The 22,922-nt window shown below is 53.2% G+C and overlaps 1 protein-coding gene across 1 annotated transcript; it reads left to right on the top strand.

The window, feature by feature from the left end:
* On the top strand, positions 1 to 7,922 carry LOC135291576 (serine/threonine-protein kinase pim-1-like). The gene is made up of 9 exons (XM_064405857.1): positions 1 to 111; positions 4,162 to 4,281; positions 4,398 to 4,448; positions 4,653 to 5,019; positions 5,668 to 5,844; positions 6,093 to 6,242; positions 6,461 to 6,589; positions 7,206 to 7,340; positions 7,626 to 7,922. Exons 1-6 carry the CDS (start codon positions 1 to 3, stop codon positions 6,197 to 6,199), a joined length of 933 nt encoding a protein of 310 aa, XP_064261927.1. The 3' UTR covers positions 6,200 to 6,242; positions 6,461 to 6,589; positions 7,206 to 7,340; positions 7,626 to 7,922.
* The last annotated feature ends 15,000 nt before the right edge of the window (positions 7,923 to 22,922 follow it).

Below are 22,922 nucleotides of genomic sequence, written 5' to 3'. Positions count from 1 at the left end.
ATGGCCGAGGGATCAGAGCCAGCCAGCATGGATTTCAATATCTGCATTGATAGTCTGCATGAGGGCATTGAGTGCACCATCAGCAAATTTGCAGATGACACCAAGCTGGGTGTGAGTGTGGATGTGATGGAGGAGAGGAGGGCTCTGCACAAGGCCCTGGACAGGCTGGATCCAGGGCCCAAATCCAGCAAGGTGAGGTTTAACAAGACCAAGTGCCAGCTCCTGAACTTTGGCCACAACAACCCGTGCAGCACTACAGGCTGGGGACAGAGTGGCTGGACAGCAGCCAAGCAGAAAAGGACCTGCAGGGACTGATGGACAGCAGGCTGGACATGAGGCAGCAGTGTGCCCAGGTGGCCAAGAAGGCCAATGGCTCCTGGCCTGGATCAGGAATGGTATGGCCAGCGGAGCAGGGCAGTGATTCTTATCCTGTTCTCAGCACAGGCTGGGCAGCACCTCCAGTGTTATATCTAGTTCTGGGCCCCCAATTTATGAAGGACATGGAGGGGCTGGAGCATGTCCAGAGAAGGGCAAAAAGGCTGGTAAAGGGGTCTGAAGCACAAGAGCTGTTACGAACGGCTGAGGGAGCTGGAGTTGTTTATCCGGGAGAAGAGGAGGCTCAGGGAAGTCAAGTCAGTGTAAGGAGACAGTTTGGACTTGATTATCTCCAAGGTCTTTTCCAACCTTGCTGATTCTGGGATTCTCTGAAACCACCCTTGGGGCAGTTGCAGGATGAGCCCTGGGCCTCCTCTTCAGAAGCTCCAGCAGCCCAGGTGCCTCAGCTTCTCCTGCCAGCCCCAAAGCCCATCCTGTCAGTCCTGCAGAGCCTCTGCAGCTCCTCCTCATTGCCCAGAACAGGGAGTCCCACAGGCAGACACAGCAGCCCAGATGTGCCCCCCTGGCCTGGGGTGCCTCTGGCAAGGGAGCAGCACCAGGCACTGCAGGAGCCTGCAGACAATTCCTGCAGCACTTGGAGGATGATCCTGCTCCCCAAGGGACGTTCCCATGGTGCCAAGTCAGGAACTGCAATGCGGAGTGGGGCCAGAGAGGAAAGGGCAAACAGGGATGGGCTGTTTGCAGGGGAGGGAGCAGGGCTGGGCAACAGGAAGAAATTTGTAGAAGGAAAAGTAAAGGAAGCAAAGGTGAAGCCAAGGAAATTCCCAGTGGAGTTTGGGGATGGCTGCCAGGCAGCCCTGGCTCTGAGCAACAGCGTCTGCAGTGGCACAGGAAACTCCCAGCTGATGGGAACAAATTTTCTGGCTGACTGCAGAGGCCAGGACAAAGCTGAGTGGTTTCCCTGGTGTCCCCCAGCCCTTGCTGACCCCAGGGGCTGATGGCATTTCTGCTCCCTCAGGTTCATGTCCCCACAGCAGCAGCATGGGGGTGCTCCTGCCTGCTCTGTGCAATGCAAACAGGGGCTCCTGAGCCAGTGCTGCCGTGGCTGTGCCTGCAAGGATGCGGCACCTGTGTGAGCTGGGGGAGAGGCCAGGGCTGCAGAGGGGGGATGTTGTTGGCAGCTCCATCAGGACGCTCTGGGACGCTGCCCTGGGCTGTGCAGCACACTGGGGATGGATCAGCCCCTGCTCTGCTACTCCTTCCCGTCTCCCCCAGGGCCCTTGCAGAGCCCCAGCCATGCTGTTTGCCCCCAGCCTGCCCACGGCCAGCCTGGGGCTGCTCACCCTGGGGCTTTTCTGTGCTGAGCATTGGCCTGGCCGTGTTCTTGAGAGAGCCTGGGCAAGGAGCCTGGAGCCCCCAGGGCCTGGCCTGAGGTGTCAGCGCTGCCCCAGCAGTGCCCATGGCCTGTCCCTGCTGCAGCCCCGGCACTGCCACCCCCAGGACTGTGCCCGGCCCCGAGAGCACTCAGGCCCTGCAGCAACACCAGGGCCACCAGGGCAGCGGGGCAGGGCCACGGCAGCAGCACTGGCAACACCAAGTGCTGCTGCTGCTGCTGGGCACAGCTGCTGTGCCAGCACTGATCTGCCCCAGCTCTGCACACAGACATTGCTGCTGCAGCTCCAGAGAAGGCAACAAAAGGGCATCTCTGCAGAAAACTCTGCTGGGAGATCCTTTAGTTCTTTTAAAGCCACTGAGAGCACAGCTCCTCATTGTCACAGTCTGCGGCCACGGTGAATGTGTAGAGTGACAAAGTCAGAAATAGCAGAAACAATGATCTAGATTTAGGAAGAATATTAAAAAAAAAAAAAAAAAAAAAAAGACAGGGAAATCAAAGAACCAAACCAGCAGAACTATCAAAAATTAATTTTGTTACAAGTGATTTGCAGAAATTGGCAATCAGTTTAATGCTTCCTAAGATGTCCAGTCATCAGTCTCCACACTGCAGCCTTGAGCTCCTGGTTCCTCAGGCTGCAGATGAGGGGATTCAGGGCTGGAGGCACCACCGAATACAGAACTGACACCAACAGATCCAGGGATGGGGAGGAAATGGAGGAGGGTTTCAGGCAGGCAGATACTGCAGTGCTGAGAAATGCATTTCTCCTGCATTTTTCCTTTTCAGATTCTTTCAGTCATCTCCTGAGAGGTGCAGATTGTTCTGGTGCTTTTCATGAACTGATTGTTCTCTTGATTTAGATGGAGATTTTAGAATTGATTTCAGATGTAGAAGAATCTGAAGTGAGCACAGAAACAAACTCCCTCTGTCAGCCCATTTTCATCTTCTAGATCACTTTCAAGATGTCCTTGGGGGTGTTGGAATGATGATCACACAGCTCTCCACTTCTGGCTGCAGGCTCTGCAGATTGTTTCTCTGCATTCAGTCAGGCTTGCATTCCCCAGGAGTTCTTGGTAGCCTGTCATGTTTTCTTAGGGTAGAACAGTAACAATGAAAACCTTACCAATGGCACAACTGCCCAGCCCACAAGGAAAAGAAAAGAACAAGCTGCCAAATTCTTCAAATATTTGTCCTGCTTTGCTGCAAGAGTTGTGCTGCACACACAGTGTGGAAAGCTGCAGTTGGTGGCACACCTTGTGACAGAAGCTGCACCTCGTTCTCCGGGAAAGGTTCATGGAAAAAGCAAACAGGACTGAGGAGAAGATTCTGGAAAAACTGAAAGAGCTTTTAAGAAATTAAATAAAAATTGAAACAATTCAAGACGTTTTTCTTGATTTATTTTTATGCTCCCCTTTTCCATCTTGCACTAGTTGTCCATCCCATTAATTCCAAACAGATCTCACCGCTAAGATCCATGAGTTGGCAAGTTTTAGACATTTTAAGATGCCATGACCTACACACAGTTTGGCTTCCCCTGTTTTTCTCGGAAAGCAATGCTGGAGAGGTAAGTGCAGTGCTTGGGTCAGGTACAAATTCTGCATTCAGGGAACACGCTCTCAGAGTGTTTGACCCTCAGCAGGGACAATGCACAGCAGGGACCGAGGGGATTCCTGAGCCACTGTGCAGGAGTCCAGACTCTGGCTCTTGGCTGAACTCGGCAAAGTTCCCGTGTTTGGACAGGCTCAGGGGCTGCCCTCGGGGAACGTGGGGCTCGAGGCGGGGGGAGCGGGCAACGGACAAACGGACACGGGGACAAACGGCCCCGGAGCTTCAGTTGCAGCAGCGGCAGCAGCAGCGGCAGCAGCAGCAGCGACAGCGAGAGAAGAAACTTTCGATTCTCTTCTCCTCTCCCGCTTCCCCGTACCTCTCCCGCTCTCCCTTTCCCGGTCTCCCCTCCTCTCCCCGCCTCCCTCTCCTCGTGCCGTGCCGGGCCATGCCCCCGGCCCGCCCCCGGCCCCGGGCGGGGCTGCCCCGTGCCCGCCCCCGGCCGTCCCACCGAGGTCTGGTCCCAGCCCGGCTCTGGCCGCGCTGGCGCTGGCGGGCGGGGATCAGTGCCGGGGCCGGGGCGGCATCGCTGGCTTTTGGCTCCGCCTGGCCCGAGCCCGGCCCCGGCCCCGGCCCCGGCCCCGACCCCGACCCCGGCCCCGGCCCCGGCTCCTCCCGGGGCCCGCGGAGGACACAAGCGGCCCCGCCGCTCCCGCCGCCTCCGCTGCGGCTTGCCCGGCCCGAGCTCCGCCGCTCGGCAGCGCGGCCCCCGGCCCCGCGGCTCCCTGGTCGCGTTCCAAAGAGCGAACGCCGGGGATGGCCGGGCCGGGGCGGGTGAGGGGCGCTCGGGGGCCGTTGCTGGCCCCGGGCCGAGCGCTGACAGCCGCGTCCCGCCCGCAGGGAAGGCGCAGGAGGCCCTGCAGGAGCGGTACCGGCTGGGCTCGCTGCTGGGGCGTGGAGGATTCGGCAGCGTCTTCGCAGCAACGCGGCTCTCGGACGGCGCCCCGGTGAGCGGCGGGGCCGGCAGCGGGCGGAGGAGGAGGGGGCACAGGAGGAGGAGGAGGAGGATGGGGCTGGGCAGGGCGGGCGTTGAGCTCAGCCCGCTGCTCCCCTTGGCTTGCAGGTCGCCATCAAAAGGGTGCCACGGAACCGCATCTGGCACTGGAGCGAGCTGGTGAGTGAGCCGGGACAGCGGGAGAAGCCGGGCCGTGCCGGGCGGGGATGAGCCGAGCCCCGGCAGGGTGGGAGCCGCCAGGACATCCCGAGGGAGAGCGGGCGTGGGGCCAGCGCAGGGTGCAGAGCATCCCGGGCTGGCTGAGGGGTTGCCCAGCCCCGGCACAGCATCAGCCCCACTGACGGCATCGTGCTCCTCCCGCAGCCCGACGGCACCAGCGCTCCCCTGGAGGTTGTGCTGCTGGACAAGGTGTCCAGTGGCTTCTCCGGTGTGGTCCAACTGCTGGAATGGCTTGAGCTCCCCAGCGACATTGTGATGGTGCTGGAGCGGCCAGAGCACTCTCAGGACCTCCTGCATTTCATTCAAGCACGGGGGTTCCTGCCAGAGGAGGTGGCGCGGCAGCTGTTCCGGCAGGTGCTGGAGGCCGTGCGGCACTGCACCAGCTGCGGGGTCCTGCACCGCGATATCAAACCAGAGAACATCCTGGTTGACCTGGCCACCGGGCAGGCCAAATTGATTGACTTTGGCTGTGGCACCTACCTGCAAGAGACAGCCTACACTCACTTTGCAGGTGAGCCTACACAGGGCTGTGCTCCCGCTCCTGGCATCTCACAGCCCAAGATCTCACAGCCCAAGCTGGGTGTGGCAGCGGGGATTCTCCCTTTTGCTGCCACTCAGGGGACTGAATCTGCAGCTGAGTTGCTTTAGAGCAGGGCTGGGTGGGGAGCCATCTTCCAGCCCTGCTGGCAGCCTTTGCCCACCACTGTGCCCAGGACTGGGGCTGGGCTGGTCCAGCCAGCCGGACAAAAACAGTCGTGGGTGGGGGTAGCAGAGAGGGAGGTCAGAACCTGTGCCCCAGCTGGTTTGGTGTGCAGGCAAGAGGAAGGGCTTGGACTGCTCCACTTGCCCTGTTTGTCTTGCCTTTATAATATGTTTGGGGCAATGCAGGCAGGGAGAATGAGGGCATGGTTTTTCCCCAGCACGCAGTGGGTATTTCCTTTGTGTGTCATGGTCAGGCCTAGCCAGGGCTTCCACTGTCGCCTTCCCACACCAGTGGCTTCTTTTGCAATCCCAAGTTTGTACACCAGTCCCAGATGCTGGTGAGAGGACAGTGGTCACCCTGTGTGCCACTGATGCAGCCCCCACACGCCCAGGGATGCTGGGGCCAGGCTCTGGGAGCAGCAGCATCCCCCTGATGAACTCCATCTGTATTCCACAGGAACACCATCATACAGCCCCCCGGAATGGACCCGCTTTGGCTGGTACCATGGTGAGCCAGCCGCCATCTGGTCCCTTGGCATCCTGCTGCACGAGATGGTCTGTGGGAAGATGCCTTTCAGGAGGGGCTGGAACTTCAGCTGGGGCCAGCTCTCACTGCCACAACGGCTCTCTCCAGGTGAATCCTCTTCTCTGGGCACAGGGGGAATACCAGTGCTGGGAGACAGCAGCGGGCTCGGGAGCATCCCGTTCTGGCAGCTGCTGAGGAGGTGGCACATGTCCTGCTCTCCCCCAAAACCAAGAATTGATGGGAAAGTTCAGGCCCAGCTCTGAGCGCATCCAGCATGGCCTGGGCATGGGAATAGTGGGGCAAAGCAGACAGGAGCCTTCTCCAGCTGACGGGCAGTTTCTGGTTTCTCTCCCCAGAGTGCCAAAATCTGATTGGGTGGTGTTTATCCATGCACCCCTTGGCCAGACCCTCATTAGAAGAGGTGTTCTGTCATCCTTGGATGCAGGATGTTCATCTGCCCTAGAAGAAGGGAGAGAGCCACAGGCACACTGTGCTGCAGGGCCCTGGTAAGTTACAGCTGCACACATGCCTTGGCAATGAGAAGCAAAGAAAGCCAGCCCGTGTCACTGCACCAGGGTCATGGGATGGGAACATGCAGCCCTTGTGCTGGAGCTGAGCTGCTCTGCCCAGCCCTGGTGGCTGCCATCCAAGCAGGTTTTGCTTGTCCTGGTTCCCTGACAGCTGGGGCCCTGGGCAGAGCCCTGACAGCCTGGTCTCACCCCAGGGAAGGAGAAGGAGCCCCCAGAGAAGCTGTACCGGGTGGGGCTGCTGCTGCAGGAGACAGCGAGGATGACATCAAGGATGACATGAAGGATGACAACCTCTTCCTCAACCTGGCCACCAGCAGTTGAAGGTGATGCACTTTGATTGTGGCACCTTCTTCAAAGCCAAACTCCACAGGGAATTTGCAGATGAGTCCACACCTGGGGAAATGCTCCCAGATTTGGGCATTGCCCAGCCTGGCTGGGAAGCAAAGGTTCCCCCTTTGCTGAGGCAGATGCAGCTGATCCTTCAGTCAGCTGCCCAGCTGCTTTTGGCAGGGCTGGGGGCATGGGCTGGGGTGGGTACGAAATGGGAGTGGGCTCCTGGTCCTGCCAACAGCCCCCAGCACCCACCGTGCTCCAGGCTGGGGCTGGGGCTGGGGCAGCCAGACCAACACAAACAAACCCCCATGGTGGGAGCAGAGGTGGGACTCCCAAATCTGTGCACAGGTGCTTTGCTGTGCAGGCAAGGAAGGGCTTGGGCAGCTCCACTGCCCTTGTTTGCTTTGGGATCACGGTTATTGTGGGGGACAGTGCAGGGGGAAGGGAGAAAACCTGGGCTTTGCTCACACATGGCTGGGTTTTTCCCTGGCATGCAGGGCTTGGGCCTTCCTCAATCCCCTCACAGAGATATGATTTTTACCTTTGTTCTTTTTTTCCCTTTTTGTCTGTAATCTATTTTCAACAATTTGTTGTTTGTTTTTCTAGAGTAAGCATTCTGGTTGGTCCAGTCTGGATCGGGAAGTTCTTGAGAGCAACTGCGGCGTGGATGGGTCGTGCCCTTGGAGCAGGCTGAGGACATCGTTTGGGACCAGCTTTTCTTCCAGCCATGGATGGCATGAGGTGGGTCCCCGTGTGCTTGGCAGGGTGGGATCAGAGCTTTTGGGAGATGGCAGCGAGCACAGGAGCATCCTGCTCTGGGCAGCTGCTGAGCAGGTGGATGTGCCATGGCTGGCTGCAGGCTGGGCACATGTCCTGCCCTCCTGCCCTGCTCCCAAAGGCAGCACTGATGGGCAGCTCTGGGCACTGCTCTGGGCACAGCCAGCACGGCCTGGGCACTGCGGGCAGCTGGGACAAGGGGACAGGAGCCATCAGCTGACGGGCAGTTTCTGCTTTCTCTCCTTGCAGCCGGGCTCTGTGGATGCTGAGGCTGCTCTGGGCTCTGCCAGGGCTCTGCTGGAGCTCAGCACCGGGCCGGAATCAGCCAAAGAAGAAATGGTGTCACCTGCAGCACAGACTTGCTTGAGCATTTTGGCAACGCAGCTCAAGTTTGCAGAGTGTTCACCTCCCAAAAATTAAACTTGTTCAATACCTTCTGAAATCAAATCAATCTGGGATGACTCCAAATGACATTTTTCAGCTTGCTCAAGATGTAGCTCAGCCCTTCTCTGAACAGTTCTCTCCCCCACCTGCCTTTTACTTCTCAACTGCTCCCTTTTTTCCCCCAGTGAATTCCCAGCCCATTGCTGTCTCCATCAGACTGTTGCCTATCTTGATGCCCCTGACCACAAGGAAGGCTGAGCCCCAGGTTTAGGGACTCATGCTGTCACTGGCTGAGGAGCAGCAATGTTTCAGAGGTCCAGTGGCATTTTAGTGTCATTCAGAGCCACTCTCCAGCCCTCAGCTCTCCTCACTGCTGAGTTCCCACTCCCTTTTCCTTGTCCTTGCAGCAGGATGAGCTCTGTGAATCCCCTTGAGCCTCCCCACTCTTCCCAGCCCTCGCAGCCACCTCAGTGAGGCTGAAGCTGAAGCTTCTTTGTCTCCTCTGGCAGTCCAGTCCCCTGTGTGGGGAGCCCCAGCCCCAGAGCACAGCACACAGCAGTGCAGTCCGGGCTGGAGCAGCTGCCCTGCAGCCCTGGCTTGGCTGTTTGTGGCAGCTGAATGCTCCCTGTTTCCAGCTGTCCCTGCAGGATGGCCCCAGGGCAGAGCCCAGCCGGGCTCCCACTGCAGCCCCTGGAGCTTGGGGCAGACAGTGCTCCCAGAGCTGAGGTTCATGGGGAGCACCCGGAGCTGTGCCTCGCACTCAGTGCTGGCAAGTGTTGTGTTCTCATCTCCTGCAGCCTGAGGGGAAAACAACCTGTGCTGCCAGGCCAGCACTGCCCCTCTGGGCAGGGACAAGGCTGAAGGGCTTTCCCATTCCAGAGGAGCTGGTACTGAGCCCTGGCAAGGCCTGGCAGGGCTGGAGCCGGGTCTGGCCTGCTGTCTGGGACTCGCTGCCCACCAACCGCCCCCACCCACAGCGCTCCGTCCTCCAGAGACAGAAGGGTCTGTGTGTGCCAGGGGTTCTTGGATGTCTCTGTATCCAGAGACAGAAGGGTCTGTGTGTGCCAGGGGCTCTTGGATGTCTCTGTATCCAGGGACAGAAGGGTCTGTGTGTGCCAGGGGCTCTTGGATGTCTCTGTATCCATGGAGAGAAGGGTCTGTGTGTGCCAGGGGCTCTTGGATGTCTCTGTATCCATGGAGAGAAGGGTCTGTGTGTGCCAGGGGCTCTTGGATGTCTCTGTATCCATGGACAGAAGGGTCTGTGTGTGCCAGGGGCTCTTGGATGTCTCTGTATCCAGGGACAGAAGGGTCTGTGTGTGCCAGGGGCTCTTGGATGTCTGTGCATCCATGGACAGAAGGGTCTGTGTGTGCCAGGGGGTCTTGGATGTCTCTGTATCCAGGGACAGAAGGCTCTGTGTGTGCCAGGGTTTCCATAATGTCTCTGTACCCATAGGTATGGGATGAACATGGACAGTGAAAGTGTCAGTCACGTTGCTTGCACACTCCTTCCTTTGTGTACAAGACACATCCATGCACACCCCCACATATTGTTATATTAATAGGATAGGGATAGATAGAGACTTCGCACAGAGCTCTAACTTTGGCATAACTCACCCTTTAGCCAGAGACCAGGGGATTTTTTCCCCAGCTCTGTGTGAGATGTCCAAGAGCTGAAGGAGCAGCATTCAGAAGCAGTTTCAGGATTTTTACGCCAGAAGTAGAGCTCACAACCATCCATATAACTTTCCATATTCATTGGGATGGGCTGCTGCTTCTTTAGGAATATGGCCCAATGCAGACATGAGACTTGGAAAAATGCCAGCTCTCTGTGGGTTTGTGCAAAAGGGGGAGCAGCACAAACACTTTGTGCCTGCCTGGGGGCACAAGGTCCAAGGAGCTTTGGTGGCAGAGGGTGACCTGGGCTGGTGGCAGGCGAAGTTCCATTCCATGACATCTCAGAGTGGCACAGGACAAAGATCCAAGTACCCCCAACCCCACTCATGAAGTCCTTGGAGTGCTGCACATCCTTTAGGAAAAGCTGCTGTCACACAATCCATTGGGATTTATAACTTTCATTTGCAACACTTTAAATCCAAATTTCAAACTGCAATATTTTTACACTCAAGACACAGTAATGCATAAATTCATAATAAATCTTTCAATTTCCTATTGATTCAATCACAATTTAGAATAACATAATATTGCAAACAAAACCAAGAATCTTTTAAAAAAGTGATGCTGAGGTCAGTAATATGGATCCATGCCATCAGAACATTTACAGAGTAACTGTGTTCTCTTTTTAAAAAGATCAGTTACCTCTTAATCCAAAGTTAGAGAAGATTTTCACTACACATTTGTTTTTTGTTTTTATCTTTCATGGTTTTTTATTTTCTTTTTTGTCCAGTGTTTTTAACAGAGAACTCGTCCTACAAAAGGAATGTACAGCAAAATGAGATACATTTCTGACAAACAATGAAAATGTCGGCTCCTCCTCTGTTTACTTTTCTCTGGATACCCTGAAGAAAAAAATCTAGCAGATAGGAGCAGAGGTCTGAAGTGTTGCATTTGGACTGAACTGGAGTTCAGCACTGCTGACATGCTGATCCAGTCAAGAGCTGCAGAATTCTTTTGCAGATCTCGAACTCTGTGTTTGCAGGCACAGCACCTGCAGTGCTGATGCACCAATGCACATGAATAACTCTATTATTCCCTCTCAGAATTCGGGCTCTGCCCCAGCAGGAGGTGCTGCAGCCCTTTGCTCCTGGTTCCCATGTGGAGCAGCTCCCTTCCTGCTGGCTGAGCTGCTCAGGCAGAGCCCGGCAGCTCCTGGCCCTGCAGGGCTGAGGCTTTTCCCCATTGGTGGGCACAGACTGATGGAGCAGCACTGCTGAACATGGGGGCACACAGAGGGACCAGGAGCAGCTGCCTTTGGCCACCTGAGGCTCCAAGGCCCAAACTCTGAGCAGCCAGGGCTGGAAGAGACTCGCAGGCTCCCTGGTGGCTGTGCTGCCCCACTTGTGCCCGGCCCAGCTTTGCTTGGGGCAGAGGGAGAACAAGGGGCAGCTCCCTCCCAGCCCAGCCCAGGGACCCCTCCAGCCCCGGGGCTTGGGGCACTGTCAGCACCTGCTGCTCCAGCCACCGCTCCTGCTGGCCCTGACAGCAACACCCAAACTGGGACTGATCCCGAGGGAGCAGCAGCAGGGCCTGGATCTGATCCCTGACTCTGGGGCAGGGCTGGACAAATGACCCCACAGCAGCAGCAGCAGCAGCAGCAGCAGCAGCAGCAGCAGCAGCACATGGAGCTGACTTTCAATGTCGCCTTGACTTTTTAAGATTTTCTAAGTGTTCTGATGTTTGCATTCTTGTACCAAACTTTTTCACACACTTTCTGTAAACAACTTATTGTTTTGCATTCTTTTATGGAGGAGGAGAAACATGATGGACTGTATGTTTGTCCTTGGAGAGGTGGCACTTTCACCCTCCAATCCACTGTAACCTTTGGAAATCTATAAATGTTGAAGTAAAAAAATAAACTTCTCCTTTTTCCTGCCTTGAGAGCAACAACATCTCTGCGTTGTGTTGTCTTGTGTCCTATAGTGATATTTCAGCACTGTCCCTGCCACTCTTCCCTGCTGTGTGCAGCGGTGTCACAGCAGCCTGAGGCACCTGGGAGCCCCCAGTGCCAGCAGGGACTTGAGATGGCATCCCTGGGCTCCTGGAGGTTGTGCAAGGAACAGAGCTGGGGACTCCCTGTCCATGGGGGGATTCCAGATGGAAGAGGCTGCTGTGCCCAGGCAGCTCCAAGGCCACAGCAAGGAGGGTCTCGACCACTGGATCTGTGCCAGTCGCACAGTCCTGGGCAGCAGCCACTGAGCCCTGGGGGAACAGAGGGCACAGCAAGAGGGACAGAACCAGGCAAGGTCAGAGAGTGGAGAGAGTCAAGACATGAGAGCAGGAGCAGCTGCTCCATTGCACTCTTGGAGAAAGCTCTTGGCTGGTTCAAAGTGCTGAAAGGTGTGAAGGGCAGAGAGGAGGCCTCACCAAACAATGCTCCTGTTTCCATACCCTCTCCTCTCTGTGTCCCAGAAGGAATTGGTGGACTGTGTTCTTCTCTCCAAGTCGTCTCGTTCAGCATGAGCAGCTTAGCACCAGGAGCTGAAGGAGCTGAAGCCTCAGGCCACAAGAGCTGGGCAAGAGGGGATTTTCTGAGCAAATGAGTGCTGCTAACCTGGACCTAGCTGAATGCAGCGGATATAATAATGGAATCACAGAATCCTTTCTGTTGGAAAAGACCTCTGAGGTCATCCAGTCCAGCCGCTCACCCAGCAGTGTCAAGCCCAGCACTAAACCACGTCCCTGAAGTGCCAAGGCCTGGACAACAGCCCTGAATGAGGCCTGAACAGCAGGCCCTGAGCCAAAGGTGGCCTCTGGATGAACCTTCCAAGCAAAGGCTATCTTTGTATCTGCTCACTGATGAAATATGCATGGTCATTAGCACTGTGATAGATGTAACCACTCATTAGTGACACATTATTGATCCTTTTTGTATTTGCAAGGCAGACAAGGCCATGAAATCTGACATCTGGCCTTGTTTGGGGCTGAAGGATCAAAGTCAGCTCCCTTGGTTCCTCCTTGGGCCCTGGACAGGCTTTGGGAGGAACCCAAGAGGAGGATGAAACCAGATGTTCCCACACTAGAAGTGCTGTCAGTTTGTTCATTCAGCACTGTCAGAGCTGGGCCCTCTCACAGCGAGGTTGGAGCCTCACCTGTGGCTGGAGGCACCTGCAGGAATTCCCAGTGTCCAGGAGTGGCTCTGCAGCCCTTGGCTGTGACAGCTTCCCCCAGCTGCTGTGTGGATCTGGGGGATGGTGAAGTCTGAGGGGAACTGGTGCGGGATCTTTCTTAATCACTGCTGCAATCTTTGGTGGTGATGGTTGGGTGCATTACTGAGCTGCTCCTTTTGTGATCCTTTGCTGCTTTGAGGTGCAGTAAATGACACTGATTCCTTCAGTTGCAGTCTCTGTCTTTGGTGCTGATCCTGCCCACTGGTAAAACAAAACTGGCACAGTTGGGCCAGATCACAGCAAAATGTCTCTTGTTAAATGTAAATGTGAGGAATCAGTGCCATCAGAAATTCCCAGATGGGAAGCCCTTCCCTGGAGTTGGCTGGCTCTGGAGTGGGCTGAGGTCGCAGCACCATGTGAGGAGTGGGGCAGTTGGTTAAAATAAGCTCAACCCCTGGATGTCTTAAAATGTATCCAAAAATTGCATACAGAAAAGGGAAAGAACTTGTGGGTTTGGGCAGACAAAGATGAATTTGTTAACAGTACCTTGGAAACAGCACCTTCAGAAGGAACAGTTATTGTTGGAATGCTCCCACATGGAGCAACAGAAGGTTTTAATCTTGAGCTCTGATGCATTTGTGCAAGTGAAATATTAATATGATAAATAACTATGTACATATTTATAGTATAATAAGGCCTTCTTATATATATATATTGATATATATCTATTTTATATGTATGTCTATACCTATCTAGCTATATCTATATTTCTATATCAATATCTATATCTACGTATAAAATAGTAATAATGTGAAATAGTGCTGACAATACTAATTTGGCAGCTTTGGCTGCTCAGGGATGTAACATTAAACACTCTACAGAAAATGATTGGCCAGGACCCTAATGTTAGAGGTAAACTTTGTGAGATTGTATACAATGAAAAAAGGAGGAAGGGATAAAATTGTCTATTTTTACAGGGTTTGCTATAGTGTGATGCAGAGTGCTTTGTCTGTTACTGTGAAAAATACTGTGATTAAGACTGCAGGGTTTTTCATGAACCACACTATCCTCAAGCTGCAGGATTGGTGGAACGGGTGAAGGGGTTGTTAAAAGAACAGTTGAAAAAATGAGGAGATGGGAACCTGTCCCCATGGAGAACCCATCTCCCAGATGTGCTCCATGCCCTTAAAAATGGCCCACTGAGGAAATGGAAACCCTGTGGCTGTGCACAGCTGCACCCAATTTGCACCTACAACCATGGGCAGAGAGACTTGGACTGCCTGGGAAACTGTTCTGGGTGTGATGGCCCCTGGCAGGGCCAGCCCAAAGGTTGCAGGGCTGGACCTTCATGCGTTGGAATTAATTAGGATAAATCCAAAGCAAATGAGAACTGTCAATAGTGAGACAGGAATTCAGATTCCTCCAGGACACTTTAGTTTGGTAACTGCTCGCTTGGAGCTTGGCCTTGCAAAGGGTTCATGTCATGGCAGGAGGAATTGATGCAGAATATCAAGGAGAAACTACAATAATTTTGTTAAACAACACTGAACAAGATTGGATTATTCAACCCCATGACAGGGTAGCACAATTATTGCTGTTGCAATTTTAAGAACAATTGTGAATAAAGGAGATCCGCCTCCAATCACCACCGTTTGTGGAGATAAAGGGTTTGGATGCAGCAGTCCTAATAATGGAGCCAGAGTGTGGGCCCAGAGGCCAAAAGGCTCTCCCAAGGCACGTGAAGGAACAGCTCTGGGGAAAGACAGCACTGAATCCTGAAACCTGAGCAGGAGCAATGGGAATATGTCCCTGCAGCCAAGTATTCTGTGTGAGAACAAGGAGATATTACAGGATACTGTTTTACACATCCTGCCAGACCAAACCAAATCTCCTTGTTTGCCCCAACAGACAGCTGTGCTGGCTGAGTGTGCCAGGAACAGCCAGGGCTGTGTGTGGGGACACCCCGGAGAGCAGCTCAGAATTTAGAAGAGCGCAGCAAGGAGATCCCTGGCTGTGCCCATGACGGGAACTCAGGGAGAGGGCTCAGCTCATTCCCCTTTCCCATGGACTGCTTTGCCCACAGCTCCACAGGTCCCAGGGAAGCTTGGACACCCCACTCCCATGGACACCCCTGCCTAGCAGGAATGCCAAGGGCAGTGCCTGACTCAGCTGCTGCAAATGCCAGAGCCTCCCTGAGGGCAGCAGATAACAGTGACAATATCAGGGCAGGGCAGAAACAAGAGAAGATGTTGTGGTGCTGTGCCTGAGAGGGCAGGGCAGAGACATCCAGGCACTCAGGACAGTGTTCCTGTGCCCAGCTGTGCCCGGCACCTCCCACACACCAACAGTGCCCTCCTGCCCCAGCACTGCTCTCTCCAGCCCCCTCTCCTTGCCTGAGCATCTCCCTGGGCCTGGACATTCCCTCCTGAGAGGAGCCTTGTCCCTGCCAGCGCTCACAGAGCCCATCCCACCCTGTGTGCCCTGGCCCCGGCCCTACAGAAACCTGCCTGTGTGCAGGGCCCTGGCTGGGGCAGGCTCTGTGTGCAGGTGGGCAAGGGCAGCTCAGGAGAGCCCTGCTGGGCCCTGCAGAGGTGATGCTGCTGCTGTCCAGGGCTCAGGAGTGGCTGAGGGCCCTTTGGGAGGCTCCCAGCAGAGACACTGACCACCCAAAGTTACAATTCTCGATCTCTGTAAGTGTTCAAACATTACTTTGATGATCCTCTGTCTCCCTTTTACCTCAGAATGTTCTGTGATTCTGGGATTACAATTCCTGTTCTACTTCTCTCATTGCCCTGCTGCCTATAATCAAAATAGAAAAAACCTTTTGCAACAGTGTTTAAACAGTAAAGTAAAAACCAGACATTTTTTAGAAGCTTCCAGGTGTCCCAGTGGGGATGGGGCCCACCCGGCCCCTGATTTCAACAATTTATTAAGGTTGTTTAATTTGGATGTTTAATAGGAACATCCAATAGCAGATTGAGTTGTCCCAGTTGCATACCCCAGGGTCAACCCATTGGAGTAGGTCCAAGGGCTTCTTTGCCTTCCCTTTGTGTTGTGACTGCAAATATTCTGGGGAAAAAATAAAATGTTCTTCCTGTAAGCCCTCCTCCTTATAATAAGACTGAACAGTATTTCAACAATGTATTTAGACAGTGATCTTATTCTTCTAAAATTTAAGAGAAAGGTTACAAAACATACTGGAGTTAGTTAAGTATTGTAATTACAGAAGCATATAATAGTAGTTTAATACAGCTAGTAAAGAGTTTCATAAACTATGGATTATACCTTTATAGCTATATAATAGTAATTTACAGAGCTATAAATATATAAAAAAGTATAATATGCAAAATTTTTTTTTGTCATTACCCAAACTTTCCCATCCTTCTCCAAGCAGAAAGCTGAAAACACTCTCAGGAAAGCTCCTATCTTTCCAGCAATGCCAGGCTTACCTTCTTTGGGCAGTGTCCTCTCGAGCTGTGCCCAGGCTGCTCTAGAGCTGGCAGCAGCCCTGCCCCACCCAGTCCCTCTCAGCAGCAGCACCTGCCCTGCTCAGGGTGGCTCCTTCCCCCCACAGCTTCTCCCCAGTGCTGGGAGCAGCTCCCCGGGCTGGCTGAGAGCTGTCCCTGGCAGGCAGCAGAGTCCCTGCCCCAGCACAGCGCCCTGGGCTGCAGGAGCCTGCTCTGCAGGACAGCCCTGGGCACCCCTGGCTGCACCTGCCACTACTCAGCCCTGCAGCAGAGCCTGGCAATAGGAGCTGCCTGGGGCTGTGTCTCGGCTGGGGCAGCAGGGAAAGCCAGCCCTGCCCTGGGACCACATCCCTGCCCTGGAGCAGCTCTGAGAGTCCTCCTGAAAGCTCCTAAAAGCTGTGGGATGTGCCAGCTACAGGAGATCCCTGCAGGAACTGCAGCTTCTTTTCCCACAGCCAGAAAATGACTGTTTCAAACCTGGGATGATTTCTGCTCTAGTGAGCCCTGAGTGAGCTCTGCTGTGTATTCCCAGCCCAGGCTGAGTTTAACACCTTGGTGCCTCTGTGCTGTGCCCGAGGTGGATGCAGGCAGTGCCCCAGCCCTGCTGGGCTGGCAGAAGAGCTGCTCATCAAGACAAATGTGCTTTTGAAGCTCTTCTTGCTTACCAGGAGCTGCCTCTGTGCCAGGAGTCCAGCCCAGCTCAGCAGCACAGACACAGCACAAGGACTTTAATGACCTTCTGGGGCTTTGTGCTCAGGCCCTGAACATCAGTCCCTGAGAGGCAGCTGAAGAAACCTCTCCAGAACTCCAAGGCAGAATCCAACTCCAAAGTTTCTTGGACTTTTAATGGGTCCCACTGAGGGACACAACTGAGAAAGTGTCCCCAGGCCCCAGGCAGAGCAGAGAACTGGAGGCACTGATGACAGGTGGGGACGAAGAGAAGCCAAGTCTTGGTGGCCTGGGGCACAGCAGCAGGGTCTGTGCCACCAAGGGCTGGGAGGAGACACCTTGTCCTGAGGCTCTGGGGCCTCCTGGCACAGCCCCAGCCAGGCTGGGCACTGTCAGCCCCTTGTCCTGCCCTCAGCATCCCCCCCTAGCCCACATCCCAGTGGCCTCAGGGATCTGCTGGAAGGAGTCCCCGGGGAGCCTTGCTCAGGAATGGCCCTGGGGGCTCCTGAATGCTCCCAGGGACTGCAGGTTTTTCAAAGGACTTTGAGTTTTGATTTTGCCTTGACTTTCTGAGAGGTTTGTGCAATCATGGCCTCCAATTATCTGCTGCAATTAGTCTCTGGAGAGGCTTTGTCAGGAACAACACTCATTGGGGCTCATTAATACTTCAAGGTACTTCAGTTATTTGAAGGTACTTGGTGTTTCCCTTTTGATACAGACTCTGTGAGAGGTTTGTGCAATCATAGCCCCAGTTATCTGCTTTAACAAGTCCCTTGAGAGTTTTGTACTGACACTCAGTGGGGCTCATTAATACTTTGAGGTACTCAAGGTTTTTAAAGTACTTTGGATTTTCCTTTTCACACTGAGTCTTTGAGAAGTTTTTGTGCCATCCTGGCTTTCAATTTTCTCATCCAAGGAGTCCATGAGGAGCCTGTGTTGGAGAGGGACCTCAGTGGGACCCATGCATGCCTCAACACACTTTGGGGTTTTCTTCTGACTTTGACTCCTGGACAGGTTAGTACAATCTCCTCTCAGGTCCTGAGGTTCCAGGTCTCAGCTCCAAATGCACCATGGGCTTCATTAGCATCAAGCAAGTCCCGACAAACCATGGCTCTGCCTTGATTTCTCTGTGGTCTAGTGCTGTTCATCATTAAGTTTTCCTGCTGCAGAAATATTTCAAAGATTTTCTATTAAATATATATTCCTATTTTAAAGGATGTCTTTTACTATTTTTCTTATTACACAAGAGGTGATTAAAGCATTCTGTGACTGATATTGATCCAGGGACTCTCCTAAGGAGGTCTGGCCTGCTCAGAGAAGCTGTGGCTTGAGCTCTGACCCAGTGTCAACAACCTTGCTCCACATTCCCCAAACCCATCCTGCCTCTCCTCACTCACTTGGGATTTGCTTTGCTTGGAGATCTGGCTGCACACAGCCAAAGAGGGGTTTTGTCTTTTTAATTCTTTGAAGCACTCTAAAACTCTTGAGTTTCTCTGTTGAAAACGTAGACCATCCTCAAGTCTGTGCCAAGCCCAAGGTGCCACCAAGGTGCCACCAAGGCCACTCCAGGCCTGCCCTGGGCCAGCTGTGAGGGTGGATCATCATCCCAACCTGCACTGGGCCATTGCAAAAAGCCAAATTCTGCTTATGTTGATGTTGATTTCTGTTAGGGACAGGATACTCCCCTACCCCAGAGACAATATTTCCTAGAATGTCCTTGTTGACCACACCAGAAACATATTTTTGGGCCCTGTAATTGTTGCTGGGGCCCCTTAAAAGGGAATGGCATGGCCACTAGGGCCTCTGCAACTCCTTGCCCAGTGGCCTGGGCTTGTACAGCCGCTACGTGTTCTGCTGTCCTGAGGCAATTACAGCCTCAACCATCTGCAGGAGTGTGGGTTCCATCTCTAGTGGAAGGGCACGCAGCCCTTTCTTACATTCCAGGTTGGCATTGGCTACCCCCAGTGATTTTAGTAATTCATTTTGAGTCTTTTCATCCCAGACTTGTTTCTCTACTGCCTGTTTAAGGCAATCAATCAATTTCATGCAGGGCTCTCCGGGTTCTTGTCTTATGTTTACGTAGTCCAAACTGGGGGTGCTACCATCTGGTACCTGGATTAAAGCTTTCAAAGCCATCTCTTTTATATCGTCCAATACTTCTCTGGGGATACCTGCTGCTTGATCATCTGGCCGGCTGTGTTGTCCTTCTCCAGCTAAATGGCTGATTGTCAATTGCGCCCTTGCCTCATTATTAGCATAGTCTGCTATTAATTGATTTAGTAAACACTTCCATCCCCCCTTTCCCACAGGGTGTATTCTGTAGGTGACAAAAACATGGTCATATATATTTTAAATCATAGGGGGTTACATGTGCTGTAAACATGGCCTTCATTAGGCCATTAAAACAAGGTGAGTCCTGCCTATAGTCTTTAGCTGCCCCACACAGCTCCTTGATTTCCCTGTAAACCAATGGCTGACACCTGGGATTCTGCTCCCCTCTTTCAAAATGTCCTGGGGCAATGAGGAGTTTCAAGACTATTTGCCAGTCTCCTTCCTTAACTGCTTCCTTCCAGATCCTTTCCCAGGGATCTTCTAGGCTTGAGGGGAGAGGTGGCTCTGGGGAATCCAAAGTGTCTTCTGGGGAGGAAGAATAACTTGGAGCAGAAACACTTGGATTAGAAATAGTGTGACAGTTTGGCTTAGTATCCTTGACCATGGGGTTTATATTGTTGCCGGAGGGTGAGTGAAGGGTGCTGCCATTTTGGCATTTTGTGGAGCTGTGGCCCAGGGTGGAGGTGGAATGAATGACAGTGGAGGCATGACCTGCAGGCACAGGGGTGGAATCTGGAGGTTTGTTCAGAGTGGAAGAGAAGGTTGTGGTAGCAGGAAGTGGAGGAGCCAAGATGGAGGGAGGATGGCCAGGCTCCCGAGCCACATTCGGGCTTCTTCCATCTTGGGTCTCCAGGGCACAATGCTCCAAGACAGCGTGGCCATTGCCATCTTGGACCATCATGGAAAGTCCAAGAAAGGCAGGTTTCAGGGGAGGTCCCGCATTAGGAGTGACTGATGGATCAAGTTTTTGACACACAGCTTGCTGGTGAAGGGTCTCAAGGATGGTGTAGAAGAAGGGGAGCATGCGGGGTGTGATGGGGTCCCTCTTGATCTAAAGGTTGTTCAATTTAAATCCCACAGAGTCACAATATTCAGTAGTATGGATATCGTGAGCATAAGTGTCTGGAAAATTTTGAATGATCCACCTCATGATTGATTTTAATTTGTTCTTTGAAAATATTTTGCCATGATCAGTGAGAATTAACTTAAAGTGTCCATACAACCTCCTTTCTACTTTGGACAACTGACCACCCATTTTTCTCCTTCTCCACTTTGGGAGGAACGGCCACCGGAACACCCCAAATCAATTATAGGATGTGGATCCGTATTTGAAAAACACGGTGGCAAAATAGGCGATAAATGTCCTGCATTTTCCCAAGCCCACCTGCAATCCTCCACAGAAGGAAACCATCATTGTCCCCACCAATGCTGGCTCAGGTCCCTCAAAGTGATGGGAAATCCACCGGGCCAGGCACAATCCACAATCCCGGGGAGCCCTGGCCTATCTCTCAGCTAACCCCAGCTGACACAACTGAATGTCAGGGCCCTGCTCAGGGACCAGTGAGGGTGGCTGAGACACCTCTCTGGTTCCCTGACTTAAGAGTGAAGTAGGCAAAAATGAAAAGGAGCGGGTTCAATGGAGTTGCCCAAAAAAGAACTTTAAAAACAGGGTGAAGTCAAGCCCAGTATGAGGGGCAGGATCCAAAGACCTGAGACAAAGTAACAATATATACACTTGGGGGAGAACACTCTAGAACAATACCCATATAGGGGGAAAAAGTAACCAGTAGGGAAGCAGAACTTGGACAATTTAGCATAACAACACTAAAGGCTTATGGGAGAACTTCCAAGCTCATCCTAAGTTAAACAAATTACTCCCACGGCTTGAACCTCACGCCTGGTTCTTCCAGGACAAAATCTGGCTGACTCTGAGTTACAGCCGAGCTAACTCCCACACTGCTGCTTTGCACCGGCCCCTTGGGACCATGGGGCCCAACAAAGCCACAGTGATGTCCTTGGTTCCACGAGGCTCCAGAGTGTCACAATGGTCCCTTGGATCCATGGTACTCTGCGGTGTCACAATGGCCCTTTCATTTCACAAGGCCACCAAGCCTTCACCATTGGTCTTCATAAGAAGGAAACCACAGAACCCCCATGTTTCAGCAGCTTGTGAACGGCAGCCACCAGAGGCCAAGGCAAGCCTGACCTGCCTGTCCTGGCAGGTTTGTCTGGGAGCAACCCTTGGATATTCAAAATTATAAATGTGGAATCCTAATTTCAGACATTTGTGGCTGGAGAAGGAGGATTTTTTCCACAAAAATAAAAGCATAGAGACCTTTCCAGTGTTTTTAAAACAGGTCAGTGCTGGCACTCAGGAATTAAAGACCAGCCAGACCTGTCTGCCCTGGCAGCTTTTCTCTGGCAGCAATCCTTGGATACACAGAAATTTGGAGGTGGAATCCTAATTTTGGCCATTGATACCTGGAAAAGATGGACAGTTCTTTTCCATACAAAGGAAAGCCCAGAGCCCCAGTGTTTCAGGGTCAGATGGGAGCAGCCTTCCACATTCCAAGGTCAGCCAGACCTGTCAGGTGACTCCTGGGAAGCCAAGGCAGCCAGGCTTATTTTGTGTTCTCTTGGTTCCATGGGGCCCTGCACTGTCACAATGGCTCTATGCTTCCATGAAGTCTTGCAACATCACAGTGGTTCTCTTGCTTCCATGATGTCCTGTGGCATCATAATGGCCCCTTGGTTACACAAGTGCTTAAGGATCTTAATGGTCTCCATGGTTCCAAAAGGCCCCACAGTGTCATAATGGTCTTTGTGTTCCATGAAGCCCTGCTGTGTCACCATGGCCCCTTGGTTCTGTTGGGGCCCAGTAGTGCAACAATGGTTCCACAGCTTCCCACAGTGTCACAATGACCCCTTCCCTCCATGAGGCCCTGCAGGGTCACAATGGCTCTTTGGCTCCTTGGGGTCCCACAGTGTCACAATGATTCCATAGGGCCTTGCAGTGCCACAATGGTCTCCATGGATCCATGGTGCCCCACAGGATCACAACGGCTCTTTGGCTCCATGAGGCCCTGAAATGCAACAATGGCCTCTTGGTTCCACAAAGCCCTGCTGCTTCACACTGGCCCCTTGGGACCATGGGGTCCAACAGAACCACAATGATGTCCTTGGTTCTGTCAGGCTGTACAGTGTCACAATGGTCACTTGGATCCATGGTACTCTGCAGTGTCACAATGCCCCTGCATTTCACAAGACCCAAAAGCGTCACAATGGTCTCCATTGTTCCTCAAGACCCTGCAGTGTCACAATGGTCTCCATGGTTCCTCAAGACCCCACAGTGTCACAATGATCCCCTTGGTTCCACAAGTTCCTACAGTGTAACAATGCCCTTTGGCTCCACAACGCCCCATGGTGCCTCAGTGGTCTCCACAGGAAGAAAACAGCCGAGCCCCAGGGGCAGATGAGAGGCAGTCACCAGAGGCCAAGGCTAGCCAGACTTGACTGTATTGGCAGATTTTGTCTGGGAGAAAGCCTTGGATATAGGGAATTTTAGAGGTGGAATCCTAATTTCAGCCATGGGAGCCTAGACAAGAAAGATAGTTCTTTTCCATAGGAAGGAAAGCACAGAGACCAGTGCTTCACAGTCAGATGGGAAGTGGCCCTTGACATGTCAAATTCAGTGGGACCTGTCAGACAGGCCCCAGGAGGCCAAAGCAGGCAGACCTGTTCCATGTTCCGCTGATATCACGGGTCCCCACACCATCACAATGGTCTCCTTGATTCCATGAAGTCTGGCAATGTCACAATGACTTCTTGGTTTCATGAGCCCCAACAGAGTCACAGTGGTCCCTTGGCTCCATGCGGCCCTGCTGTGTCACAATGGCTCCTTGTTTCTATGGGCCCCACAGTTTGATCACTGACCCTTGCTTCCACAGGGCCCCTGAACTGCACAATGGTTTCCTTGATTCCATGAAGTTCCACAGTCCCACCATAGTTTCCTTGGATCTCCAATGTCACAGTGACCCATGGCTCCATGAGGTTCCGTAGTGTCACCGTGGTCTCTGTCAGAGGCTGGATGAGATCGATGTCCCGAGACACCTCGGGATGCTCGGAATGCC

The sequence above is a fragment of the Passer domesticus genome (assembly GCF_036417665.1).
Source record: "Passer domesticus isolate bPasDom1 chromosome 8 unlocalized genomic scaffold, bPasDom1.hap1 SUPER_8_unloc_1, whole genome shotgun sequence".
Classification (NCBI taxonomy): domain Eukaryota; kingdom Metazoa; phylum Chordata; class Aves; order Passeriformes; family Passeridae; genus Passer; species Passer domesticus.
This window is presented reverse-complemented; position numbering and strand designations above follow the sequence as displayed.